Here is a 22000-nt window from a genome sequence, read left to right as displayed (position 1 = left end):
GCGTATTTATATTATGCCACTTTTGTTCTCACTGATGGAAATATTCGACTTATTTTAATTTCATTAATAATTTTGCAGTGTAGATTTTCTATCATCATTTATTTCATTTATAGTCATTGACAAATTTATAAACTGTCCGACAGATACATGATCTGTCTGTTAGATTTGATATCGGATATTTATTTTCTTACTTGTACGTTCAAGTTGCGCTTTAATTTGTAATATTGTTCCTTTTTTTCACAAAAAAAGAGAATGTAACATCAAATTTTATCTCGTGTAAATGCTGATAAATTGAGCATATGTCCGACAGATACATGATCTGTCTATTAGATGTGATATCGGGTATTTGTTTTCTTACTTGTACATCCAAGATGAGCTTTAGTTTGTAATATTGTTCCTTTCTTTTTCACAAAAAAAGAGAATGCAACATCAAATTTTATCTCGTATAAATGCTGATAAATTGAGCATCTGTCCGACAGATACATGATCTGTCTGTTACAGCAAATGCTTTGGTCCGCCAGATGTGGTATCGATCGCTCTTTATCGTCTTATTCCTTATTAGTTTTATCTTGATATTTCGTATTGACTTGAGAGTTGATGAATAAGGAGTAAAACTAATGAAAAATTCAAAAAATACTTAGCACGATCGTTCGAGTTGAAACAATAAGACTGACTATTTATTTTTGTGAAGGCACCATCTGGTGCATATAGAGTTCGGATATTTGTTTTCTTACTTGTACGTCCAAGTTGAGCTTTAGTTTGTAATATTGTTCCTTTCTTTTTAACAAAAAAGAGAATGTAACATCAAATTTTATCTCGTATAAATGTTGATAAATTGAGCATCTGTCCGACAGATACATAATCTGTCTGTTACAGCAGATGCTTTGGTCCGCCAGATGTGGTATCGATCGCTCTTTATCGTCTTATTCCTTACTAGTTTTATGTTGATATTTCGTATTGACTTGAGAGTTGATGAATAAGGAGTAAAACTAATGAAAAATTCAAAAAATACTTAGCATTTTGTAAGAGGATTTACAAAATACTAACTGCATATTTAGAGTTCAAGTACGTGTTATATCGAGAAAAGACGGTTTAAAATTAATTTCAACTTTAAAGAGAAAAAAAAATAATTTTAGAAAAGAAGAGTCACCACTTAATTTTTTAAAGAAATTAAGAAAACTTAATTTAAAAGACCCTAACAGATTTAAGTCTTAAAAATTCAGAGAAAAAGGTACGAGGTTCTTATTTCCACTTTGAGAAGGTGTTAAGCATTCAAAGTGGCCGCTAACGTGCGGTTATCCGACGATTTGAAAAATTATTTGACTAACTTTTGAAGACATTAATTTAAAAGGAAAAGAAAAGTTTAAAATTATTTTTTTTTAGAAAAATGATCAAACTTAAACATTTGAAAATAATATACATGTGTATATAAAAAAAAGTAAAAAGTTTATCAAATAACTAAGTAAACGTAGAAAATCATTTAAAGAGTAAATTAACATGAATTGATTTATCTTTAGGATAATCTAATTAAGTAAAAACAAATTAAAATTAATATCTAAACAAGCATAAATAACATAAGTAAAAATAAATTATTAAAACCCGAATCAATATAAACAAACAATAAATAACACATGAAAATATGGCCCGACACTTAGTTTCTGTACGCCTGGACTAAGATGTTGGGTCATCTTCATTTTGGGCCTTAAGCACAATTCCACTGTATATCGCAGCTATACATACACTATACATCGGACTGTATATATACTATATACAGTATATACAATATTATTTTTATATATCAAACTGTATACACATTGTATATCACGTATTTGTTTCCTGTATTTGTTGTATATCACTGTAAATCAGACTGTATATACACTATATATAGTGTTTGTTCCCTGTATCTACTATATATCACTATATATCAGACTTTATATACACTGTATATGGTGTTTGTTCCCTGTATCTGATGTATATCACTGTATATCACTATATATATTGTATACAGTATATATAACATTATTTCTATATATCAAATTGTGTATACACTGAATATCAGTGTATACAACACTGCTTTTCACCTGTATTCCATGTATACAGCCCAATATCAATATTCAAATCATGAATATTACCTTCATTTTCATGTATCAACTTTCCAATAATTTGAGCAAGATGATGGGCATCTAATCATTTTAAACTAAACAAATTAATATATCATGATATGTTAAGGTATCAAATTGATGGGCATCCTAGAAGTGACCAACAACGTGCTAACTAGCTTAATTTTAAAGAAAAAAATTAAATCAATTAGGCCATGAAAGTTCTAATTAAATAACAACTTTAAGCAAATTTTTATTATCTAAATCATGTTAAAAGAAAAAATTAAAAAACAAGAAAATCTATATTGTCAAAAAAAACTACTTGGAAAAATAATGAAGAAAACTAAGTGCTTTCATGAAATAATCATAACATATGCTAGCTAATTAATCCTAAACACAAGCTAACTATAAAAAATTTATATCATTAATCTAATTATTCTTAATACATACTAACTAAAAAAATAAGACTATGAATCAACTAAATATAAAATAAGAAAGAATTAAATAAAATAAAGCTAAGAAAATATTTTACCTCTTTTCGGGCCGAGATTGAAGATGATGAGCGGAAGACAACTTCACCACCACCCAAAAGCTTGATGGAACTCCAATCTACAAAAAAAAAAAAAAAAAATTTAGACAAAAATTTAGACTCGAACCTTCGTGGGTTCGATGTTATAAGAACATTGTTCTTACCCTAAATTTCGACTTCAATCTCATATTTTCCCTGAAGAAAAATATAGATTGAAAGCTAGAAATTTTCGTAACTTTTAGGTTAGGGACAAGAGTCCAAAATCCTAGTCAAGTTAAAAAAATTTCTAACTTTTAGGGTGGTTAAAGAACCTCCCTCCTCTTCCCCTCTTAATGAGAATATGAGCCTTTATATAGGCTCCAAAAACCCCAAATTTTTATTCATTTTCGACGTGGAGAAGTGCATTTTTAGTTTGTTTGTTTTTTTTAGAAAAAACTAAAAAAAATCAAAAATACAAACTATAATTAAACTAACCTAACTAAAATTGTATCTAGTAAAAAATAAAATCTTTTGAGGTGATTTTCGAATAACCACATAAATAGTAATCAAAGATATAGTTATATAGAAATATGTATATTATACTAAAATTTATAAAAAAAAATAAAATAGTTAAGAATAACATAAAAATATTTTTGTTTTTTATAAAAACTAATTATTTCAAAATGTTAGAAATTTAAAGAAAGTCGATAGCTAATTTGCGTTGTGGATGGTCAAAATTGGGTGTCAACAGTATGTTTATCGGGACAAGTAGTCTTCTTGTGGCCGACTTGCTTGCAGAGAGAACATTTGTTTTGCTTTTTAGCACCTTCACCAACTGATGGGATCCTTTTCTTACGTTTCCGTCCTTTCACACGCTTCACAATGGGTGGATTAATTATATTTTCTATGGCACATTCCCATCGCTCTTCTGGAGGAACAGGGTTTATAATCTCTGAATAAGCCAACCGATGGAATTCTGCCGAATAATATGGTGAACATAGATTGTAAACTATCTCACCATAGTCTAGTAATTGCTGAGCTTTGAGTGCTGCCAATGCATGGACACAAGGCAATTGCTAAAGATCCCACACTTTACAGGAGCATGTTTTGCCGTTGATGTTAACTCTTGCGTCCTGACCATACCCTTGAACAATAAACTCATTCACGTGAAGTTGTTGTACAGATAATTTATCTGTTATTTCTCGTCTAGTTTCTCTCACTAAAGTATTTGTCGTCGGAGCTAAATAGTTACTCGTGCACAACGTTAGACCACGTCGCTCATGGAACCATCGACATAACATCCTTTGAATTGCATTAAATAAAGCAATGATGGGAAATTCTCTTTCAATTACAAGTCTGGCATTCACAGACTCTGCAATATTGGATGGCATGACATCATACCTTCTTTCTGGAAAATGAACTCTACTCCACCGTTCGAAACCAACATCATTCTTGAGGTATTCAACAACATTACCATAACTTTTGCGTCGAATTTCTTCTAAATACTCATTGAACTCTTCGACTCGATACGCATTTGATGCATCATAGTATAGACCAAGGATTGAAGAACCAGCATGGAATTTTATATGAATATTTTTCCCAAGGTGCCTGGTACATACTCCGTGATGAGCTTGATCGTAAACTGTAGCAATCGCTTTCTTTATGCTCGCATTTCTGTCTGATATGATGGATAACTCATTTGTATTTGGCACTACATTGAGTAATTGGCGAAAAAACCAAGTCCAAGAAAGATCATTCTCTGAGTTAACCACAACCCAAGCTATAGGATATATTTGATTTTCACTATCCTGTCCACTTGTAATTAGCATTACACCACCAAATTGGCCCGTTAAAAAAGTCTCATCCACAGCGAGGACATTTCTTATGTTCTTAAATCCTCTTATGCATAGCCCATAGGCAACAAAAAAATATAAAAACATGTCATCTTGAACCTCCAAAGTCGTAAAGCTATCTTTATTTGCTTTTTCAATCTCGTACCGATATGCTTCCAGTGCCGTGTATCCGTGTTCCGGTGTTCCCCATATCATATTTTGTGTAAGTTGCTTGGCCTTCCAGCATGTCCAGTAACTAACATCACATCCCAACTCTATACTCACAATTTTCATTATTTCCTTCGGTATAAGACATTTTCCTTCTCTAAACCTCTCTTTCATAAATTCTGCAATAACGCTGGTAGAAGCATGCATATGTCTACCAGATATAGATCTCAAGTCACAAGAGTGATTAGGTACATATTTTGTGATATGGAAGGCATTTGAGCTAATATACTTAACAACACGAACCCTCCACTTGCAGCTTTTTTCAACACATGCAACACTTACCAATGATTTGTTAGACTTCTTTGTAGCAAACTTGAAACCCTTTCTGATTGCGACAAGTTTCAGTTTGTTCACTACGACTTCTTTGTTCAAAAATCTATATTCTTTATGAAAATCCGAGCCATCAGAAAAAATATAGCTATGATGTGTTCCAATCATTGCATCCTCTAATTGTTCAGGCAACTGAACATCATCATCTTCGTTATTCAGTGGAACCTTTTTCTCAACTTGGCAAGGGAGAACGTCTTCTATTATATGCTTATTAGCTTCCAAAAATTTCTCAACTTGGCAAGGGAGAACATCTTCTATTGTACCCTCATTAGTTTCCATAAATTTCTCCACTTCACAAGGGAAAACATCTTCTATTACACGCTCATTAGTTTCAATAAAAGTATTTGTCTCTCCTCCCCCATGAAAATCATCATTGTGCGTGCAGACATTTTCATTCTCAAATTGCTGGTTGTTCAAACCACAGCCGTTTTCCAAAAAAATTTCAATCAAGGAAACCTGTAACATTGGCCTGCCACCTTCACCATTTATATCATTCAAATAAATTTGGACATCTTCATTATTCTTTAGTTCAAGTGGCGGTTCTTTGTCCCTCGAAAAAGCACCTGCACTAGTCATATACTTGACACAAACAGGATCATGTCCGCAACTCAATTCACCTCTTCTAATGATAGTTTCCATGAATTTATCAAAGGTAACATCACTGCTCACAAGCATTGTTCGAACTGTATCATTTTGAGAATTCCATCTCCACGATTTCTTGTCATCTACCCACTTTCCAAAATAATCAACAAGTAAGACAACTCCTGTCATAATTTTGTACCTACCTACAATAAATAATGTAACGTTATTAGAAACTAGTAAAATGAAACATTATTGCAAATATGGAACTAAAAAATAAAAAAATATATAATGAATCTGTCGGACTAATTACTATGATCGGTCAGCTATTGACTAACATAGAGGACTGATATATAATCGATCAGATCGATGGTCAATCGGTCCATTGCAGACCAGATTCCATCTGCATAATAACTCTACAAATATATGAAATTCATTTGTGTACCTTCAAACTGAGGTCTTGATACAATGTTTTAACAGAAGCCCAGGCTAATGCTATTCCAAAGCAGTCTTTAATCGGATTTAAATTGAGCTTGACTATTTCTTTAAAACTTTAACACCATCTTTCTCCAAATATAGCTTGTTGAAACCAACTTCACCAAAAAGAGAAGAGTTTTAGGACATCAATAACACACAATCATATGCACAGAAGGTAGATTGAGAGTGGAAGAAGAACAATAGAAGAAAGAAGAAAAAAAGACGTTGAAAGAGATTTTGGAGGGTTTTTCTTGTTTTTGTTTTTTATTGTTGATTTTGGACCAATTTGTAGTTCATAAAAGATGGGTACTAATTTGACATAATAATTAAATTCTAAATCACAACTAAATTAGAGTTTTTTACCTAATCTAAAAAGTGGGTCATTTCACTAAGAAAAAAAACTTGAAACCCTTTTAATTAGATAGAAGACTTAAATAGGCCTTTTAACCAAGAGTCCCAAATTGACTACAAAGTCCTGACTCCCTACGATACTAGAATTGAGTTTTCAAAAATTACGTAAATAACAGCAGCAGCTAGTGTTTACACTTTTTTATCACCTAATTGTAGTTAAGTATTACTTAATCATGATAAAGTATTAAACTTACGTCGAGTGCTAATAAGATCTATTCGAAGGTCATGAGAATTTGTATTGATAGTCTTTGCTATCACTATTATTATTTGGATGACAAGTATTTTCTGCTAGTAACTTCTTTTTATAGTTTTGGAGTACGTAAATTTCATTTTAAAAGATTTAACTATTGATATTCAAATTAGAATATATACTTACTACATAGTTTTGACTTTTATACTCCAACTTAGGGAATAAGTTGTTTTTAAACAAGATTATAGCTCGAATTATTCGAGATGTGGAAAAACCTTTATAAAATTTGCTTCTCTGATAGAGCTATTATGTAGTCCTACTCTACCGAAATGTTTCCCTTAGTTAACTATTGGACCATTTCCAGGCTTTCAAGATCCAATGTAGGATGACAGTTTTACGCAATGAATGTCGTTGGTTCACTCTAAATGCCAAGGTTCCCAAGATCATAATTCTTATGTTGGAAAATTTTAAATTGTATTGAAACAATAACTCTCTACGGAGAGAGTTTTTCTTTCTTTCTTTCTTTTTTCCCTACAAACGCCATTTGTTCGTGTAAACGTCTATAGACCGACACATTCAATCCAACGGGTTCACAATGATCTGATGATTTCATGGATGTTTGTGCCGGTACGCACCGCATATGCTCATCTAGTTTGTTTATCTGTTTCACACATTTGACACACACTCGGAAACATTCTTCTTTCTGAAGTGTGACACCGTGAGGCTGGTTTTATTATTACAAAACGGGAAGGAAAACTTCCCCATCAAAATGAATGAATAGGACTTGTACGTATAGTTATAGAATCAGCAAGTTTTCCTCGACAAAAAGATGTGAAACTCAGAAGATACAGTGGTATAAGAGATTCCCTCTTCACAAATTATACTGACTGAATCCCTGTTTGGGGGAATGAGATAAGGATATAAGAAATGAGAAAAATTTACAGATCTCTTCCTCAACAGCCAACTACGACCCTCAGTGTCCTTTTCATACTGCTATACCAAAAGATTATGTGCTGCAACTTTACAATTCTATCCTACATAATCCAGCTGCTCTCATCCAAATAAAGTGCGTACAATGTACCAGTCAGTCAAAATTGGGTCCTTACGAAATTCTTGTCAGGCTTCTTCTCTAGATGGGAAACTCTTCTTCTCCACGGAATTCCCCAAAAAGAACAAAGAGAGAAAGATTGGTTATGTACTAATCGTCATCATCTGCTAATAAGGCAAAGGAGAATGGCATGAACTTATAACCATCCCCATGATAAAACTTGTTTTGGAATTCCACCCAGTGAAGACGCAAAGCATGAAGGAATGCACTAAGAGTCTCCATCATGAGTAGTATAAAAGCTGTCGCGAAGGCAAAAATTGCCAGCCCCACTAGTCGTATGATGATGTTTTCATACCTGAACTTAGAATGATCATACTCAGATAAATTCAACACCAAGAATACCAAGAGTAAATTATGAAGAAAATCAACTCTTCTACATCAAATCATAGCTATATTTAGTTTTTTTCTTTAAAAGGAAAACCACAGCTATAAACTGGAGAAACTTGAACAGCCAGTGAGAAGAAAATGAAATAGCTAAATGTCACATGGAAACTTACCCCCAAGCAAGGAGAAGAACTTTCTCATAGAACACAGTAGATAATTCAGAGTGAGCCAAACTGCAAAAATATAAACGTGTATGTAGATATACAGCAAATTTTCAAGAAATATACAAAATTCAAGTAGATAACAAAAAATAAGTAATTGATGGATTTACCTCAAAGCCCAAAGCCGAAGGTATGATGCTGTGTTAGAAACAGCACCAAGTACAAATTCAATAGAGTGTATCATTTGATGCACAAAAACCTCACTAAAGTTAAACTCCTCAGCACGCTCTCTGGCAGAACCTGGTTGATCATCAATATCCATCTCAGAGGTTCCAAGTATTCCATATGTCCGACCTTGAAATCTCTGAGAATCATCAAAGGTACAAGAGAAATCAAGCCTTCAAGCTACTAAGTTGTATTGATAGGCAGTACATGAAATTGTAAGAAATTAAATACAGAAGTAAATAAAGAGCGATTTGTCCATAAGCCTCTCCGCTCTCCATCTTCCCCACAAAGAAAACCCTCAGATACTGTCAATATATTAAACCATATTGCTAATTCAAGTAACATCAATGGACACCTAAACAACTTCTGTGCGGGACGAGATGACAACCGTTTGGTTGTATATAATGAAATTCCTGTTCATTTTAGGTGAGATCTCGACTGAATAAGAACTTTGTTGCATTTCTCATATTTGGTTAAAACAGGGGAGAAAATAAAAGCAAAAATGCAAAGTCTCACTGGAACGGATCTGCTAGAGTGAAAACTTGAAAGGGGGATCCTAAAAGGTACACTAGAACTATGTTGCTCGGACCCCGCACTTTTGCCGCAATACCCGTGTCGACATGACACCGACACGAGTTTGGGTACGGAATTCGTGTCAGATCCGGTCAATAGAGATCGGACACTTTGACCGAAATTCATCACCACATTAAAAGAAAATTTTGAGATTATGATTTCTCAAGATAACAAAAAGTAGAGATTTGAAGACATGGGATGGCATACCTTCAATATTATGTAGAAAATTTAACTAGTTTCTCTATCTCTGTTTCAGATGTCTTCAACATTGTTTGCTTAGCAGAGTGGTCGACTTGCCTTGCATGTATGCAGCAGGTGGGAAGGGCTTGAATAGGTCCATAATTTTTCCTATTTCGATTTTCATGGTAACAAAAAGTATGGATTGCAATCTCAGGCAATCACCTAGTGGCACAAGTAGCTCTAATAATGTAATCACCTTACCTACACAGCATATTTCAGGCTGAAACTTTTCCATGAGGTAGCTTCATCTTAAGATATGAGAAGCTCAATGACCATTTTAGAAAGCCTAATATCTCTTCGTAGATATTACTTAACAACTGAAAGCATTAATACCTACACTAGTATATCAAACTTACATTTTTGGTTATTCCTTTATAACCACTATTTTCAGAAAAAAACTATACTTTCGAAACTTGACAGGCTAATTAATTTAATCCAATAATCACGGAAGAATACATTTAGAAGTTCATTCTAGGAACATATCAAGAGTGAAGTCATACTTAGAGGAGAAGTACATCTTCAATAAAGTAAGATGCTCAATAGGAGCCTACTTGACTATTACTAGATTTTATGGCATCCCAACAGGACCCCTCCCTCTCAAAGCTTAAAAAAAAATCAAAATAGAAATTAGAATATATTTTTTTGAAAGGTTTCTCCATTCTATGCCACTAAAATGTCTCATAAGAGAAAACAAAAGTTATTTTTGGAAAGGGTTCCAGGGTTCCACTACTTTCATCTTTTCTCTGAATCAGAAAAGTCAACACAGTACCTCCATGTGAAGTCTCTTCAAAATAAATGGCTTTGGGAAGAGCATCCATGGAACAGCAATGAGTGCCAAAAGCAGCAATATAACCTGCAACGGTAATTGTTAACAGAGGTACAAGGACGCAGACATATTCTTAGGGGTTGTTTGGTATCGAATTGTGTGACGGACAAGGGAGAAAAAAGAACTTCATTAAAGCTTTAGTTTTTCATATTTCTTTATTTGTTACTTGTTCTTTCTATTAGCTGCATATGGCACCTTTAATGCATACATACATACATATATTGAACTAATCATTACAGGTTATTTATAAAAATTATGCCAAAGGCATTTTTATTAAAAGAATTTAGACCCCACTCCAAAAATCCCAAATGTGGGATGCAAGTATTAGAAACCCATTTATAATTTACTAATTGACAATATTCTCACAATAATTTAGTGGTAGTACAATTCTACCATACCCCATTTAATAGCCAAACAACCTCTAAGAGCACATGTTCCAGAAATAGAAGGGTACCTCATACCTGAAGCACAGTCTGGCCCCAAAACAACCTATTTTCACCAAGAGCTTCAAAAGGACTTAAGAACATATAAATCATAACATGATATAGATCTGCTTGAGAACCAGTGCACCATTTGACAACAACGAGAAGAGAAAGGTATCCAAAGAGGCTGTTGAGAAAGATTATTTGTGGTATAAACTGATACCTGACAACAATCAATCACAGAATAAATAACAACATACAGGCAAACCATGAAAAAAGAGAGAAGAGAAAATGATTACACACTTAATATCAAGAGAGCTGCTGAAGAAACGTGCATTGAAATAACTTAAAATAATTCCAAGATTCATCTGGGCCACACCCAACAAAATAGACATCTTCATCTTCAGAGAATTCAAGAAAGGAAGCTCTGAACGGCTACCTCTCCAGCTTGGATCCACACCAAATGGATACGGATCCTTGTATTTTACTAAACCAACTGTTTGTGCATCACTGTAATGTAAACACAGTAATGTCAAGATAGTTGTAAAAAATACAAGAGAACAAAATAGGTACCTAGAAAATGTGCACTATATGCTCATTCATGATCTACATGCACTCAGAGATAGGGAGGCAAGAGTAAAAGCGCAAATGCAAAAATAATTAAGAGAAACCCAGACCGCCATAAACATTGTTCCGTGAGTATCTTCTTTTGTCCAAGAAATAGAGATAAGATAATGATTACCTTTAATTAGTGTGGCTACAGTACTACACTATCTAGTGTTTGAGAGCATAAGAACGGTTGCTACTTAAGTAAATATATAAAATCTAAGAAAAACTTAGCCAACTTCAGCAGAAGTTGTACATAATTATAAAAGCAACCTGACAAAAAAATACCACATTGTCAACAATTGCAGCACCAATACCTGACATCCAATGATTGTAAAATACCCAGAAGTAGTCAAGGGTTTTCAAAAATAGGAAAAATTACGGCAAACATGTGTTATGTATTTACTATACTCGACTATAGTTCAAAAGAATTACATTACATAGTTATACTTAGGGTTTTATAGCAAATATCTCCTATCTCCTCTCTCTCTCTCTCTCGCCTCTCCTCCCACCCTCTCTCGCTCGCCTCTCTCCTCCCTTGCCTCCCTCTCTCCCTTTCTCGTCCCCTCCCTCCCTATCTCTCGCCTGATACAAATCAAGCGGGAGATGGTGAAGACCTTTCTTCTTCCTCTTCTCCTCTTTGATTTCATACTCAGACTCCCAATATGCCTAAATGAGGGAGAGATACAATATTGTATCAATCATATTATGAAAGAGTACACCACACATGATACATACGTATACACTTGATACGATTGTATTCGTTAATACACTTGATACAAAGTAAATACACAAGGAACAGATACAATTGTATTTGTTGATACAATTGATACAGAGTGAATCCACAAGGAATAGATACACTTGATACAATTGTATTTGTTGATAAAAATCAATTGTATCAATTGTATTCGTGATACAACCCGATACAACGAATACAACATGTATTCATCCTCTCTCTCTCCTCTCTCCTTCCTCTCCAATCTCGCTCGGCTCTCTCCTCCTTCTAACATGTAGTATGAATCGTAGTTTAGCAAACTATAGTAATAGATTTCTAATTAAGCCCAAACTATAGTCATTTTTGAAAGTTCCTCTGTTTATAAACTCTAACTTGGTAAAATACTGCAACCTTAACAAGCCAACACACAGATAACCTGTGAAGGAAAGAAAAACAACCACTATCCAACCCTAAATTTTATACTAAAAGAGAAACGCAATTTCTCATCCATGAGAGATGACACAATCAAAATGCAACAAATCATCCACATTTTCACTCTAACAATCAGCACTTAATTCTGTTCCAAAACTGAAAAGTAGCAGAAAGACGTTATTTCTTATAATCAGAAATTGTAGTCTATATCTATTTAGAAAATGTAGCATGGTAATTATTTTATACCTGCATGTAGCATCTCGGCATTTGTAGGCTGAGTCACCAAATATGTGAAAGGGAACTGAGAAGAATTCATTATATATCAAGCCACAGTAAATTGAAAATATTGACATTAACAGGAGTACATAGCGACCACCAAAGAGCATCTCCATGAAGCTGCCTAGTTTCTGTCAGGAAAAAGTTATTTGATTCACAAAAGAAACATATAATTATATGATTGCTTCAATTCAACCCTCCAAAGAAGAAGCTTAAATCAATAGGAGTACTAACCTGAGAACTAAGTTTGCTTTCCCTTGCGATAAGAACTAATGCTCCCAAGAGCAAGCAGATTCCATGACCCCAGTCCCCAAACATCACAGCGAAAAGGAAAGGAAATGTAACAATGGTATAAACAGCTGGATTTGCCTCCTGGTATTTGGCAACACTGTCAAGAAAAACAGCACTATAAGTGTTTTCTGTTTGGACCAGCATAAGCGCACAACATATGGATATTCATATTCATATATTCTTTCGAGAAACAAATGAAATTGAAATTTATCTGAAGAGCTGAAGCATTGAAAATTTAAGCATTATGTACAACCAAAAATCATGGCATGCCTTATGTTGAAAAGTAGAATCTTTTCTATTAAGGTTTTATTTTGCCTTTAGAGGCTTCAGGCATATGAAAAATATTTTTGAAATAAGTAAAGGTCTTACTGCAAAAATGAGTGAATGCGTAAAATGAAACAGCAAATACAATATAGTTTTAATGTACCATCTAAACAACTTCAACAAACATGTCTATTTTGTGTCATGACATTAACAGCACCTCCCCTTTACGTCTTCATAGGATACCAACTTGAATGATGTTGAAGTAATTTCAAATGGACATGCTTCTATCAGTAGAATCAGCGAAAATGATGAAAGAGAACTAAGGCTGTCAACAAACATTTTACCCCCATGACCTAACTGCATCAACTAAATCAAGCCAAGACTATTAAGTCTACATCATTTTCTTCAAATAACGAAATGCTACTGCATGTTTAACTTACCCATACGCATCAACAATTTCTTGAAATGCATTTGTGAATCTGTTTGTCCTAAAGTATGTTGGAGGTGACTCCATAGCATCCATCACATGAAATATAATGCCCACTTGTGAACTGCTATCAAATGTCGCACGTTGCAAAGCCTCTTGTATCTAAAATTTTCATGAGTCATTACTTGGTATTAATATTATAAAATTGTGCATGTTGAAGCTCCATATATTTAACTGCTACAAAAATAATCAAAAGAGAAATTTACCTTGGCCTTTGCAAATATTGGGCACCAGCCCTCACCCACTAGACACTTCTTTGTAACATCGAAATTCAGCATATTTAAAGTGTCATACACAGCCTTTTGTGTTTTAACCTAGAAAATGGAGTTGGAGCAATTAACACATTGGTCAAAACCACAAGGTGCACTTGCTCCCACCAGACAATAATAAACTACAGTATATAGAAATAACTCCAACTATTCTATTCACTCTTAGTCTCTTACCATGTTTATCCATTTTGTAAGGTGATATCCGATGGAGGTCAAAGCTTTATCTCTATGGCGCAGACCAGCATCCAGAGTGGTCTCTAATTCAGATAGCCGAGACAACACCTACAATCAAGAAGTTTATCTCATCCAGATATCTTACTTTAGAGCATTCGAGGATGAACAATCACAAACAATTTATGATATGTACATACAGTATGCCTAAACAGATTTGGGGTTGGGACTCATTGAAGTGCGAACTCGGCACATCAGGCTGAGGTGATTGTGGAATAAATGTGAAGGCAATCAGACATAGCACGAGTGCTAGTAGGGAGATAACAGAACATTGGCCCTTTTTTATGTATATTATGACGTTGAATGTCAATCGACACATAAAATGAGGGCAACTAAAACTTAGCTTGCTTACATTAGGCAGAAATACCATAAAATTATCCATTTCCTGCTTGCAATTTTTCAACAATTTTTTTTTGAGAAGGTAACATGCAATTTTTCAACAACATTATGCAAAGATAATTAACAAACAAAAACGATTCAATTATAATGCCGATGAAACTCCTCCTTTCCATTAGAAACATACTTCTTGAGTTATCTGCCTCCTCTTTGTCGTGTCTTCAGGAACAGGATAGCAATTTGCACTGAATGCCTCACAAATTTTCAGTATTTTTGTTCTCGCCTGCTCACCTGAAAAGAATACTACAAAGACTATTTTCTCAACCTGCAGAAGCAAAATCTATGTTAACCATAAGATGACCTTTATAATCAGGCTGTTGCCTTTCAGCAAGGATCCAACAAAGAAATAATAATAACAACAACAACAATAATAATACTCCCTCCATTTCAATTTGTTTGTCCTACTTTCCTTTTTAGTCCATTTCAAAAAGAACGCTTCTTTCTTTTTTTAGCAACTCTTTAATTCCAACTTTCCACATTTTATGTTTAAGACCATAAGATAAAAAGGCATTTGACATTTGACACATTTGACATGTCTTTAATTTAAGACCACAAGATTCATATGTCTTCTTTACTTTCTTAAACTACGTGTCAAGTCAAAAATGGACAAACAAATTGAAAAAGAGGGAGTAATAATAGATAAAAGCATATAGATCATTGAAGAAACCACATTGCATAGACGGAGGGAGTTAGAGCTTGGTCATTCCAAATGGGGAGAAATGCTTCTACTCTTTCCTTATTTATTCATGATTCATGAGTAAATCTTACACATTTATCATTTTCCTTTATTTGGAACTTTTCTTAGTGAACAAATTCCTTTTGTGAAAAAGATGGCAGTGAAAATGTCCAATTAAAAGGGTTCAATTATATTAGAAGTTCTAAAGAAAGAGGATGACCATTTCATTTGACGAAGGATCCAGTATTTCATCATCAGCAACTGCCTGATTGAAAAGCATATTACCCCTTGTAGCTCGAAATAGCATTCTTTCAAATTGAAGAACCTTGGACTTGCAGATAATGCCACTAATAAATCTCACTCCAGATTGATTTGACAGTTCTGAACGCATCTCCTGAAGATTGAAAATAACTTTGCTGAAAAAGTTTTAACGAACTTAATCATTGAATTAATGATATAAGCTACTCTAAAGAAAAAAACTGTTATTTGCGCAGTTACCTGCTCAAGTAATGATGCTGTATCTGCATGGTTATCAATGGAGTGTACATTTTCATCCAATTCTATTTCCCGATCAGTTGTATGACTACTACTTGAAACAAGGAAGCCACTAGCCTGAAGTTATAGTGACCAAGAAAATAAGTATCTCTGAAAGGACTGATTACATTTTAAACCCCAAAAAAAAAACATAACTTTGGTCCTTCAGGTAATTCTGATAAAAAGGTGATCTGAGAAAGCTTTGAATGTCAGTTCACAAGTTCAAACTTAGAACAGAAAATGATAGGTAAGCATAAACAACACCAACAACAACATACCCAGTGTAGTCCCACAAAGTGAGGTCCGGGGAGGGTAGAGCATACTTAGGCCTTACCCCTTTTCTTTTTTTTGAACTTGGTAACTTTGTATTATATCACAAAACAGGACATGGGTTGTACTGAAACCTTATATACAAGTGGCCCCAGTTTTTACTGCTCTATCGCTAAATTGAGTCTAAAGCGTCAATTAAAGAGACAGTATCATTTGAGTATAACTGATTACATCAAAAACATAATAGAAAAATGCAGTTGAGATTCACTTTCTTCACGCTATTTTCTATGCTCTCAAAACACCAAGAGTTCCTCTCTTTCCATATTGCCCACCATATTGCAGCCAGAATAAGTCTCCATCTGCCTCTGTCTTTTGCCAGTACTCCTGCTTCCTCCCAACTCTTTAAAGCCTCAGAAACTTTCCTAGGCATAGTCCAGGAGATGCCTTTGAGACTCAAAAAGATTCTCCATAATTGTTGAGTGTACTTGCAGTGTAGAAATAGATGGTTAACAGTCTAAAGCCTCCCCACAAAGAAAACATCTTATCCCTCTCTTCATGACATTCTTGAGTAAGAGCTGCTTCTTTGGCCAACGACCAGACAAAGCAGGATACTTTATGGGGTATTCTGCTTTTCCATATTTGTTTCCGTGTTTGTTGGTTTGTCTGTTCCATTCGTTTATAAGCTCTATTGACTTTGTATACTCCTCTATTGTTTCCTGTCCACCATAGAAAATCCTCCCTTGTTTGAAGTCCATTGAAAGGTTCCACTGTGGTGAGAAATTCAGCTACTCTCTGAACCTTCCAGTCATTGAGCTGTCTTCTAAAGTAAATTGAATACCCGCTTAGAATAATAAAACACATGGTATTTGTTATCTTATCGATACGATTCTCATTTTGTATTTTGATTAATTGGATCGTTTCTTTATGGATTCCTATCCCAAATTCCACCCATGTAGTGTCCATAAATCTGCTATAAACACTTGCTGAAATGTAACTAAGCTGTAAATATCAGGAAATAACTCTTCCAAGTTGCCTTTCTCATGCCAGTTATCCTGTTAAAACATGGTTTTTCTCCCATCAAAAACTTTCACCTTTGAGTTGTTCTTCACTTCATCCCACAGATTCCTAATGGACCTCCAAAGGCTGACCCCATAAGGAGTAGTCACCTCTTTGGTCATCCATTTGTCTTCTGCTATATATTTAGCCCCAATCACTCTTTCCCACAACAGTTGGTTACCATTTGCATACTTCCATAACCATTTCATTCGAAGAGCTTTACTTTGCAAGTTTAGGTTCTTAATCCCCAAACCACCATTCTTCTTTCCAGTTACCACTGATTTCCACTTTACCAAGTGAAATCCTTTCTTTTCCTTATTACCCTGCCACAAAATTTTTCTTCAAATACTGTCCAACCTCTTGGTGACCCCTGGGGGGAAAGGAAAAGGGGAATCATCTAAGTTGGAAGTGCATCAAGTACTGAATTGATTAGGGTCAATCATCACCCGTAGACAAGTATTGTGTTTTCCACCTGGCTAGTTTTCTTCACACTTCTCAATCACACTGTTCCATATATCTATGGACATAGATTTGACTTCCAGAGGTAATCCCAAGTATTTAAGAATTTAAACTTTTTTGGCAAAAACTAAATGCCTCACACAACTCAGCATCCATATCATTAATGCAAAACTCATTTCTTACCTCGAATGCTTGCACATTTATAAAATGACTAGAAATCAAGGTAGAAATGTACCTTCTGCAATACCATCTTAAACTCTAGCAGCTCATTATATGATTGCCGCAATTTCTCACTATTAGCATTCATTTCAATCAACTCATGTTCATGCTCTGCAAGTTGTATCTGAAATTTAGAAGAACCACATTCCATATGATCTTTTGTTGAATTGGAAAAGCTTTTGAATAAATGCATAATTGAAAAAGAGAACAGAGGAAAGCTCATTTATCAGCACGTAAATCAAAACAACTAGAAAGAGACCTCCATTTCTTCTAATTCAGTATCAGGTTGGGAAGCAGGAAGAGGAGGCAGCAATAGACGGGCTTTGTGTATCTGATCTTTGAAATATCGTAGTTTTCTTGACATCTCCACGCATCTTTTTACCTACAAACATCACCCAAAAATTGTAATTATTAAAAGGAAAAACAAATCAATATGTACTCATTTCTAGGTCCAATAAAGGCGGGAAAGATCAATTCTAAGCAGTAACTTAATTTCACAAAATTATGGACTGAAATTTGAGTAAAAGGAAGTGTTCTTCTCTTTATGAAGGAATAATGATGCTCTGGAAACTAGAAGTCATTAAAAAAGAGGACATCTAATAGGGAAGTCTATCAGCAGTGTTTTGTTTTGGGATGGAACTTCATCATCAATTGGTACAATACTCACTAGTATCTTCACAATAGCTATTCTTGACATGCCAAAATTGTTTCAATAGTAAATTCATTTATTGTTTAAATTTGTTCACTGTTCACCTTGAGTATAGATAGTAATTCAAAGGTTGATACGAGGTAGCAAGTATCCCATGGAATTAGTCGAGGTGTGCGAAAGCTAGCCCGGAAACAATGGTTATCAAAAAAAAAATACTTTTAAGTATAGTTTCTAGCAAAACAAAAAATGAGATAATAATAATAATAGAACGCGAAAAAACTAGAAGATATTAGTCAACTACTGTATTACTTGGAACCTGTAACCCTAGATGTGAACAGAAAAGATAAGAAATTTTCCATTAAAAGCTGCTATAGCCTTCTGCAAAACAAGCAGGTCATTGGGATTTAACATGGTTCTGGAAAATGTTTTGGAAAACATAAGCACCAAGCAAAGGTTTCTTGCTTTGTATAGGTTGCTGCTTTGGATGTTTGCTTAACCAGGATTCCCTATAGAGGAGGAATAGTTCTATGTAGCAGATGCTTTTTGTGAAGAAGCTCAAGAATCTTCCGGTCATCTTTTTCTCATTGCAGGCAAACAAGACAGGTTTGGGATCTCTTTCTGAATCTGTGGTGTGCCATTGGTGATATCCCAAAGTATTAGAAGTCTATTGGAATGCTGGCAATTGGAGAGTAAGCAGAAGACTGAAAGGGATCTGAAATACCATCCCCTATGCATCATATGGACTATCTGGTTAAAGAGGAATAAGCTATGCTTTGAAGGCCAAGGAGCCATATTTCTGTTATTAAAAATAGATGTCTGCAAAATTTGTATTTTTGGTGTAGGAACAGCATGATTGAAAACATGTCTCGCTACTTCAAAACCTGGATATGCTAGGGTTGAAACTGTAATGTTGCTTTTGTGACTGTATTTTGCAGTACCTTGTTGGTACTCTTTAACTGCAATTTAACTTAAATTATCAAAATAATAATAACAATAATAGGCTTAAAATAGAAGAGAGAATTGGATTACATCAAAGAGGTCAAGACAATCATCGAAATCATCTTATGTTGTAAGCTTCAAATTTAGCCATCGGGAATTGACATTAGGTCATTAGCAGCAGGAACAGGGGCGCAAATTTGTTTTAAGACCTCAAGGACAATTTAGTGTCTTGAACTTTATATATAAGAACAGAGATCAGTCCAACTTAAAAGATGAGAACACGCAGAAAGTCTTGCTCTTCTCTCCATTTCAAAGAAATTTCAGCAGATCAGAAATTTCACTTATTTGACATTTACTTTAAAGTATGATTGAAGATATCACCGAATGTGCGCATCTATTTTATTTATAAAGAGGGGGGACATTTATTAAAAAATCAAAACTAATCTGATAGTGAAGGCAACAGCAGAAACTTTTAGAAGCAACTATTTAGTCCCAACTCCTAAAAGTTTCAATAACAATACTATACATAATCCATACAATTCTATCTGATGATAAACTTGGATAAGAGTACTTATCTTGACTACAGCAACTAGCTTTCGGTCTTTCTATTTTTTCTTCTTCAAATGGTAACCCACCAACCCCAGACTTAGGAGTCAACAGTGGTCATTTTTTGATAATAAACTTGGAAAAGAGTACTTATCTTGACTACAGCAACTAGCTTTCAGCCTTTCTGGTTTTTCTTCTTCAAATGGTAACCCACACACCCCAAACTTAGGAGTCAACAGTGGTCATTTTTGATAATAAACTTGGATAAGAGTACTTATCTTGACTACAGCAACTAGCTTTCAGTCTTTCTGTTTTATCTTTCTTTTTCAAATGGTAACCCACCCACCCCAAACTTAGGAATCAACAGTGGTCATTTTCCCACTTAACGTCCTTGGTAAATTACATTCTAACCTCTTGGTTGGAAGTAGAATGCTCTTGCACCAGAGCAACTATCTTTCCTTTGCTTTCAGAGAGCAGAGTTCCAGCAAAAGTTAGCAATGATGATGGTTTGTCAACAATAAAACTTGTCAACAGTTTAAGCTAATTATAGTAACAATTCCACTTTAGTAACAAGCATGTAGAATTTGAAGATGAATTTGCTGTATTCACAGTAATTCGTAGATACCTGGTTTACAAATGTTCTCTGGAAAGGACTCTTTTCGGCATTTAGCTGCACAAAAGAAGTTGGATAATCAGTTTATTTGATGGATAATGAAAAATAAAGCAGGTTAAATGGAGATAAAAGTCAGGATAGCTAGATCATAAAAATATAATAATATTTAAAAGTTTGAAGTTTGCCACATCCCCTTGAAGATGACAAGCTGGTAACAAGGATCATACAAAATATTGAAAGGGACAACAACATTATAATAATGAAAAAAATGACTGCATCTCATCTTCAAGGACGTGGCTAGTTTTCTCCGGCTTTACTCCAACCCAAAAGAAAGAACCAGCACGGTAATTTGATGCCTTTGAAACCTCACCTCAATTTGCTCAAATAATACATTGGATTATTAGAACAACTATATTGGGAGAATGAAATTAAGGTCCCCTCAATTTAGGTACTCTTTGGCACTTGAAGCAGCGACAAACCAACTAGATTAAGGAAACGAGTCTGATTCATATCGATTGTTACTAGATTAAAAAACCATCAACTAACCTCCAAATCCTTCACTACATACACTAATAAAACTAGAAAACCGTCACTTCGTCAAAAACAACACTTTCCTGTTACATTGCATTCTACATAACCAAAATCACCCTGGAAGACTAAGTATTCGAGTCAAAATCACGCCAATTAATCACGTACACATAGTGACACCTCAAAATCATAAAACCACAATATCAATCATGAATCAACAATCAAAATTCGAAATTCTCCAACAACAAAAAAAAAATCACATAGAGAGAAAGAGATGAGTACATCACGGAATTGAAGAAGTCCGAGTTGGCCAAGGTAAGTGATGGCACGATGAGCGGACTCAGCAGGAATGATAAGCTGAACGAAAGTCATCTTCTCCGAGCGCATCAGATCCATTAATGGCATGTTGTCTATGTACTCCATTTTTCGAAAAGGTAAGAAATTCACCTAGTAGACAGAGAGAGATCTATATTCAGATCTGCTCTCTGAGAAAGGGACGCCGCGCTCTTCTCTCTCACTTCTCGCGCCTCGCACTGGATATTTAGTTTATTTGCGCTTTCGTTAACAGTGGGCAAAGGTAACTGCCATGGAAATGAATTCGGTCGGCATCTCGCATATTTCGCAGTTTTTTCAACTTTACTTTTCATTGGGATAAAGATAAAAAGGTGAACGCATAAAATTCTAATGCGTGCTGACTTTAGAGAAATTAAAATACACTCTGACTTCTATGCTTATTGGTGATTTGTGAAGACAATCTAAGTAATTTTGAAAAAAGAATTAAGAAATTGCCAAATTTGAGTTTTTATTATTTTTTTAGGGACGTTATTATAAAAAGAAAATTCAATTTAAATTTTTTTCTTATTTGAAAATTAATTTTATTTATTAATAATATATCTGATGCACTCTCATAAGGGATGTAGGAAGAGTAGAGTTTAAACAAATCTTATTCTTAACTTATGAAGCTAGAGAGATTATTTTTCGTAAGACTCACGGCTCAAATAACACATAACA

At 34.4% G+C, this 22000-nt stretch overlaps 1 protein-coding gene across 1 annotated transcript; it reads right to left on the bottom strand.

Moving 5' to 3' along the window:
- Positions 1-7500: 7500 nt before the first annotated feature.
- Positions 7501-21663, bottom strand: LOC129899010 (V-type proton ATPase subunit a1-like). Its single transcript, XM_055973755.1, has 18 exons — positions 21272-21663; positions 20474-20518; positions 17974-18096; positions 17731-17838; positions 15675-15788; positions 15397-15570; positions 14628-14765; positions 14048-14155; positions 13811-13918; positions 13558-13706; positions 12797-12950; positions 12533-12693; positions 10837-11043; positions 10573-10756; positions 10055-10138; positions 8418-8611; positions 8260-8319; positions 7501-8057 (listed from the first exon to the last, which is right to left on the bottom strand). Exons 1-18 carry the CDS (start codon positions 21410-21412, stop codon positions 7853-7855), a joined length of 2457 nt encoding a protein of 818 aa, XP_055829730.1. The 5' UTR covers positions 21413-21663; the 3' UTR covers positions 7501-7852.
- Positions 21664-22000: the final 337 nt, after the last annotated feature.

This window comes from Solanum dulcamara, chromosome 8, assembly GCF_947179165.1.
Source record: "Solanum dulcamara chromosome 8, daSolDulc1.2, whole genome shotgun sequence".
Lineage (NCBI taxonomy): Eukaryota > Viridiplantae > Streptophyta > Magnoliopsida > Solanales > Solanaceae > Solanum > Solanum dulcamara.
The sequence above is the reverse complement of the archived record's forward strand: the minus strand, read 5'-3'. Positions and strand labels throughout refer to the sequence as shown.